Source organism: Triticum urartu, chromosome 6 (assembly GCF_003073215.2).
Source record: "Triticum urartu cultivar G1812 chromosome 6, Tu2.1, whole genome shotgun sequence".
NCBI lineage: Eukaryota > Viridiplantae > Streptophyta > Magnoliopsida > Poales > Poaceae > Triticum > Triticum urartu.
In genome coordinates, this window is record NC_053027.1 from 523,120,411 (window position 1) to 523,128,267 (window position 7,857).

At 43.2% G+C, this 7,857-nt stretch overlaps 1 protein-coding gene across 1 annotated transcript; it reads left to right on the forward strand.

Annotated features, from left to right (window-relative positions):
* The first annotated feature begins 1,335 nt into the window (after positions 1 to 1,335).
* Positions 1,336 to 1,882, forward strand: LOC125512629 (pathogenesis-related protein PR-4-like). The gene is made up of 2 exons (XM_048677730.1): positions 1,336 to 1,602; positions 1,712 to 1,882. Exons 1-2 carry the CDS (start codon positions 1,336 to 1,338, stop codon positions 1,880 to 1,882), a joined length of 438 nt encoding a protein of 145 aa, XP_048533687.1.
* The last annotated feature ends 5,975 nt before the right edge of the window (positions 1,883 to 7,857 follow it).

Genomic DNA, 7,857 nt, shown 5'->3' on the forward strand with positions numbered 1-7,857 from the left:
CTAATGACTTATATCAACAAAATTAAAATTTAAATATTATACACGATTAAATATTCATACCAACAGTTTAGATTTTAAATTATGAATATTGTAAACTATACAAACATTGAACTATACAAAATGTGCATATAATTATTGAAATGATTGTATAATTAAAATAGTTTATGAATTTAATTTTAAAAATTATTAGTATTATAATAATAATAATATTTTTATTATTCATAAATATTATTTGGAAATAATACATGAACAATTTTTTATGATCCATGAATTTCTAAAATAACACGAATAGGTTTAACGATACAACATTTTTTTAGTTATGAATATTTCTAAAAGATGCACATTTTTTGAATTATGAATATTTTAAAAATTATTTCTGTTATTTTTATACAAACATTTTTATAATTTATAAGTATTATTTAAGAATAATACATGCACAATATTTGAAAGTTATCTTATTATTGGCATTATAATTTACATACTGTCTACAAATTTTTGTAAAAATAAACAAATGCAAAATAGCTCGCGTGGACCGCAGACCATTTCTGCTCCATGAGTGTTTCTGTTTTTGTACATTAAATGTAGTTATCCATAATGGTTCTGTACATACATGTGGTGCAGTGGCTGGGACGTGTATTGTTCTAGCATTAGGTCGAGGGTTTGAGACCTGGTCGTCATACTTTTTTTGGATAAATTATCGCTCATCCTGAGAGTTAGGTCCCATCGGTGGTTGACTTTTTTTGCACAAAAAGAAAAAGAAGCAAGGGTTTTGTGCGATAACGCGTCCATGTGTCATTGACAGTGGCCCGTGCCATACTGGTGTAGATGGATACGCCCGCGTACGGGGAGGGTGACTGTATTTGAACGGTCTCACAAGTTTAGTGACTACAAACACGTATTTTGCAACTTTGTGCACCAAAGTAACCATTGCGTGCAAGTTCTATGACCCGTGGTGTATTTACCTCGATATCTAAGTATCTTGGAAAAGTTAAACAACAAGCTCACAGCATGAGTTTAAGTGAGCAAAGCATAGTTTGTGTAACCACTTATGTATCATCGAATAAACTACTAACTTGATATATACTCTAGGTGCAGAGGTGCTTACTGAGATTAAAAATTATGATCAAGTGAAGGCGATGATTACAATCCCCAGGCTTGAAGCTGATGTCAGAACCAGAGTCTATAAATACGGCCGGTCACAAACTGAGCAATACACAACTACTCAAGTACCACATTAGCAGCAGCTGGTTGTCCAATTAGGCACCAATAACTAGTTGCGGCAGTAACTAGCTAGAAAGAGGCACGGCAACGGTGGTCGCCGCCGCTGGCGCAAGAATGCCGGTGTCGGTGCTGGTTCTCGTGGCATTGGTCGTGGTCTGCCTGTCCGCCAACGGGGCGGCGGCGCAGAAGGCGAGCGGCGTGGCGGCGACGTACAACCTTTACAACCCAGAGAAGATCAACTGGGACCTGCGCGTGGCCAGCGTCTACTGCGCGACGTGGTACGCCGACAAGCCGCTGGCGTGGCGGCAGAGGTATGGCTGGACGGCGTTCTGCGGCCCCGCCGGCGCGCACGGCCGGCCGTCCTGCGGTCGCTGCCTCAAGGTACGTACTCATATGCTTGCCGATCTCCGTCCATGGATGGTTTGCATGAGAAAATGGTTAGCTTTATTATGGATCGCGTGTTGTTTGATCGGCGGGACACTGTCGCCAGGTGACGAACAGGGCGACGGGGGCGAGGACGGTGGCGAGGGTGGTGGACCAGTGCGACAACGGCGGGCTCGACCTTGACGTCGCCGTGTTCCGGCAGATCGACACCGACGGAGGCGGCGTGGCCAACGGCCACCTCCTCGTCGACTACGAGTTCGTCGGCTGCCAAGACTGATCGTTCTCGAGATGACCGCATGCTACACATAATTATGCTCGTTGCACCGAATAAGTATGCATGGAGATAAGTAGCCCCTGCAAGAATAAAAGGCAACCAAAATCAGGCTTCGAGGCCTGCAGCACATGTTGTTTTCCGATTCTGAATAGTATCTCTTTTCATGTAACTCACAAATCATGGCAAGTAAATTATATTATATCACATCGACAAGACATGTAACTTGCTAAGTTGCTATTGGCTTACTACGCAATTTTCAAATAAGTTAAATTTATATTGCAAAAAACATCGTGACATGTGCGCTAAGACCGATTACATACTACTAGTGCGGTAGACGCGCTCCATGGCACCAATTGCCATTCGGTTTTACACTTAGGATGGATAACTTCGTAACGAATTTCTTGTATTTTTTCCCCCAAAATGAAAATCTTATATTCAGCAACTGGGGGGGGCACCTTTATTGTGGGATTATTGAATTTTGGTTGAGAAAAATCAAAACAAAGCTAGCAAATGATGAGGATACAACCAACCTGTGGCAATCCATGCGCTTATGCCAAATGGTGCAAGGAGATCTACTTCCAGCAAGGATGGCCGTTCTTCGGGGATTGGATTGAAAAAAGAATGAATGATAAATAGTGAAGCCTATTCGAATAGCACAAACCGAGGCAAACATCTATAGATATGAAAGCCTCAATTTGAATTCCAAGTCAACAACACTCATGACCTACGACCTACTCGTTAAGTCCAACCGGTCCCCTCATTTCAAAAGAGAAGATACAATGTAGATTTCAGTCCCAAATCCTAAGAGATGGAGGACTTCAAACGCTCCACGGAAGAGGATGGACATAATCCAAATGCATCCACCTTTTGGACCCTCCTAGTCCATGCAACCTTAAGGGTACCAATTTTCTTATGTTTGCAACGTGGGCAATTGGGCATAAATATTCTAATGGTTCAGTATTAACTATGTCAAATATATATCTTTGGTATGATGGACATGCACATTAGATAAAATATAACCAACTTTTTTGTACCGCTAAATAGCTCTTGTCTTCCTCCACCCACTATTTTCGTCTCCCAAATCCAAGCAACTGCTGTGAAACCCAATGATTGAATTTCGATAAAGCACCCTCTGTAAAAAAAATAGAACTAAATTCCATCATATATAATTCAAATCAAACCAATTCAGCGAACAAGTTAAAAGATGAACAGCATAGACATCAAGTATACTACTTATACAGTTATAGAACTAGACGTTATGTGTCTAGTCCAATGCCATCACAAATCAAGTAGTGGTTACTAGTTAAGATTTGTGAGCAATGCGAAGGTCGCATCTTGGATTTTTGAGTTTCTTCTCTTGAGGGCTCCTTTCTCCTTGTTTCTTTTGCTCCCTTGAGCTCTTCCTTCCTACTCAATAGTTAAATTTTAGTACCACATTAACAAGGCAAATTTTAGTACAACAGTGTGAAATTTTAGTAGCAAGGTAATTTTAGTACAACAAGGTAAACTGTACTACAACAATTCAGGGTAAATTTTAATACAAGAAGTCTGAGTATCTTGACAAAAAATCTGTAGGAAGCAAAATTCGGTTCAAGGGGATATTTCAATGGCTCCCATGCCACTGCAACTTTATTCAGTAGTTTAGAACTTCAGATTAAAGACAATATACAAAATAGTCTGCATTGTTCTTGTTCTATCGTTCAGTGATCGAGCAAATGATTAAGTAAATATGCTAATAATAGTTCATCCAATGTCTGCACCCTCCTTTCTATTACATGTATATTTTTCTACAAAGGATAATATATTAATATCAAGATATATCAATTACATCCGACCTCTGCAAGAACGTAATATCAAGACCAAATTGAAACACCAAGTATGCACACAACCAAAAAGAATTAAAAGAACAAGACGGGGAAATAAAGCTGACACAACCAACAACTCACAGCAGATAAGCAGGAACCTCACCCATCGTCCTTGAAAGCACACGAACTACAAGAAAGGTTCTCCAAAGGCAACATCTCTAGGAATGAGACGATGTGTACGCACCGACATTGTCGGATCCAATCACTGAGGGTGAGATCCGAGTTTTCATTCCGAAGAGAACGTCTCAGCAGACTCCAAAGCAATGTCTTTAACAAGGACACAATACATAAACATCGCCATTGTGAGGTGCAACCATGGAAGGTCAGACTTGGGGTTTTAACCACGGAGCTCAAAATCAGGTGCTCAAAAGGCACCACCAAGTCAAAGTGACCGTGTTGCCGTCGCCCCTTTAAAGAAACGATGTTTCACGGAGGGGTACACACACACACACCTGGTCACGGGGAAATGAAATCAACAGTTCCATGGTACACATTCCTGGAGGCAGCAACTTGTGTGATCCCTGATGTGGACATCACCACGCGCCCAAATCCATGCTTGCGAACATTGAACTATTGCAGAACACGGAGAGATGAACGATCATCGGCAGCTTCAACTCATGCGCACTTGCTCGAGAGCCATTGTGGTAGAAGCCGCCGACGACAACATGCCAAGACATGTTGTAAACTACGTGGCCTTCACAGGCGATAGTTGCCTCGCCCCGCCCTATCAATGCACCACTTCGTGTCGCTGTCATCGCTGCGACATTGCCGCTGCCACAGCTAACTAGACCACCGACCAACCCCCAATGGTCGCCGACTACATCTAAGGTGCCGAAGTCCATCCACGCAATCTGATGCTACCCATGCAGCACTGTGGCATGACCATCTCCTAGAGTGCTAGTGGTCGTCACTCTGTCGACCAAGCTCCATCGCACACGGCACGCCGTTCGGGGCCACCATGCCATTCGAGTGAACCTCCTTTCCAAAGCTATCATTTGTGGAGAGAGAGAAAACAAGTAAGGTAACTTTGGTACTAAGACATAAGTTAAAAAATAAACTAAAACTCTGATAAGGGCATTTCTAACCGGTCCCCTAAAAGTTAACGTGGTATATATATCTTAGTGGAGTATATATACTCCACAAAAATTTTGCCGTACCTAGCCGATCCCCAAAGTTAGTGGAGAGTAAAACTAAATTTTCACAAATTCAATCAAATTTTAACCGAAAGATAATGCATTTAAACATAAAGTTCAACATAGAAAGTCTTCGCAACCAAACATCAAATATAAATTTAAACTAGAACTAAACTTAAACTAAATTCCCCGAAGTGGAGGTCGAGCCAGTCCTTCCGGGTGAGACCACCCTCTGAGCTGGGTCCGGGCCAGTGCCGTCATCGATGTCGTTGGGGAAGATGCTCCACCACTCCTCGGCGTCGATCTCGTCCTAGCCGCCAACCTCGCCGCCCGCATTGCCACCCTCCTCGTTATCGCCGCTCTCGACGTCGAAGATGCTCGTCGTCAAAGATGACGATAACTTCGACATCATTGACGGCGAATATCGCATGCTCCGCGTCCACAACCTCCGAGTACTTCCGGCGAAGCTCATCCATGTAGGCCTCGGCGGCGGCCTCGGCCTCGAGGCGCTCCCTTGCCTCTCGGTCCTCCCGCGCCATTCCAGCGCTCATCACCCCCGACTCCGGCGGGACGAGGTGGACTGGAGCCGTGCCAAAGGGGAAGTTGAGCTTCACGTTGCGGCCGTGGAACCGGACCTGCCACCGGTCGTATTCCATGGCCGCGAGCTTGGCCGTGTGGAAAGAGCCGACCCACTTCCGCTTGTGGGTCTCGCAGTCGGTGATTTCCGCCACCCACGTCTCCCGCGACCATTGCCGGATGTCGAGGTAGGTCCTCGTCGGCGGCCATGGCGGAGGGAGGTCCGGGAAATCCTCAAACCAGAGGAGGGGCGCGGCGGCGGGCGGATCGGCTGAGCGGCGGCGGCTCGAGGAAGCGGCCGTGGACGAGGACCCGTGGGTGTGGCTGCGTAGATCCGCACTGTGGATCGACGGAGGGGACCGGCAGCCACCACGTCCAGCCATCGAGAGGAGAGGGGGCGGCGGATCGGGGCAGGGGACGCGCCGGCGACGAGGCGAGGGGGAGAAGAGGAGGCGGAGGAGATGAAGAGAAAGGGGCAGATTTTTTACTCGGCCCCGCGAGCCGGAGTAAATATAAGGAGATGAATAGGGATGGAGTAAAAAAAATTACACTACTAACCGTTATAAGGGATCGGCTAGGTGCGGTTTAGAGGAGAAAAAAAAATTAAATTTACTCCCTTACAGCTGGATAAAGGATTGGTTAGAAATGCCCTAATGAAGGTAACATGGCTTACAATGAGCCTATTTCGTCCTATCTTTCACTTGGTGGCGTAACTTATGTCCTGCTTTGATTAGATGTTGGACATTGACGGTCAAATTTGTTAAGATTACCGTGTCATATTTACTTGCATATGCGGTTGATATGTGATCCAAAGGACCAGCGTGTATTACCTAGCTGATACGGACTGGCAGCTCAACTCTTATATTTTCTTTTGAGAGTTACTCAACTCTTATAGTAACCACATTTGGTTCATCTCTCTCAGGCTTATCACTCCTTGTTATCAGCGATAATGTAAGAAGAAAACTACATGTGGGAAGCTTTTATTGGCTAGCTATCCATGCAAATAGGCAAATAACCGCAGGTTAATCTCAGAACTAGTACAATTTAATACTAATGAACACCTGCAAAAATAACAGAAAGAGAGAGGGTGACGCGAACAGTGACTACAAAATCCTAGCATAAAATCTTTGAAATGCAATTATCCCATAAGCAACTTGGAATTGGCAACGGGTCTCACAAACAACCAAAGCAAGGGTTTGGCATTCACATATCATTGTCAGATACAATCATCCTTGTTGAAACATAACGAGAAAAGAATCATTCAGAAAGCTGACACAATAATTACAAAAACATCTATATTCGGTTCCTTCATCCTCTAAAAATAGTTTTGATAATGACGTGGTGGCTTGTTCACACAGGTGGAAGCAACAAAAAATTATTGATACTAAGGGTTGCAATTAATACGAGATGCACTCCAATACCTCGAGTCCTCAAGTATCAATTTGTCATAGAAGCTCCTTTTTTTTACGGTAATGCTATCTGACGAGCGAAGCCGATACTTCAAGAACAAAGTAACTATTTTGTTGGAATTTAGAATAGACAAGTCTATTGATGCAATAACATATGGAAAGTCATTTACGACGGTTTCATGATTTCCCTTAACACCACGATACATGATAAATTACTTGTTCATTATGATAGTGCAATTAGCGCCTTTCATTAAACTCCGGCCAGTGACTGTCATCGTTCATTTGCACGAAATTACGACACAGCTCGATAGCTCAACTCTAAGATATATGATGTAGAATAACAACGCCATGATTGAAGATTGCACACACTAAGAAATAAAACTACAACATCAGCATTGTGAAATCGCATTGAAATGTAAATTAATATAGTTTATCAGTTGCTCATTATTCTTTCCCCTGGTAAAAGCCATTTGACAGACACAAATGATATTTACAAGAACATAAGGTGAATTAGCTGCCAATGGAAGAAACAGAGAGGCCGCTGTCACCTCTGAGTACAAATTATTGGCATAAAAATCTTTGAAGCACAACGTGTCCAATGAGAAGCTTGGAGTTGACAAAGCTCTCACAAACAACAAGGCAAATATTTGGCACACTCACATCATTGAAGCAACATAAGAAGAAATAGCTACATATCTAAATATCTTGGAAAGCTAAACAACAAGCTCACAGCAAGAATTTAAGTGACCAAGGCATAGTTTGTGTAACCTCCTATGCCTCATTGAATAAACTACTAACTTGATGCCTATACTCCAGGTGCTTACTGTGATTGAAAATTATGATTAAGGGAAGGCGATGATTACAATCGTCCTGCTTGAAGCTGGTGTCAGAATCAGGGTCTATAAATATGGCCAGTCACAACTGAGCAATACACTACTACTCATTAGCAGCAGCTGATTGGCCAATTAGACGCTAATAACTAGCTAGAAAGAGGC

Coding starts and splice junctions, on each gene's coding strand:
- LOC125512629 (XM_048677730.1), top strand. CDS start 1,336: ATGCCGGTGTCGGTGCTGGTTCTCGTGGCATTGGTCGTGGTCTGCCTG. Junction 1,603..1,711: donor CCTGCGGTCGCTGCCTCAAG/GTACGTACTCAT, acceptor CACTGTCGCCAG/GTGACGAACAGGGCGACGGG.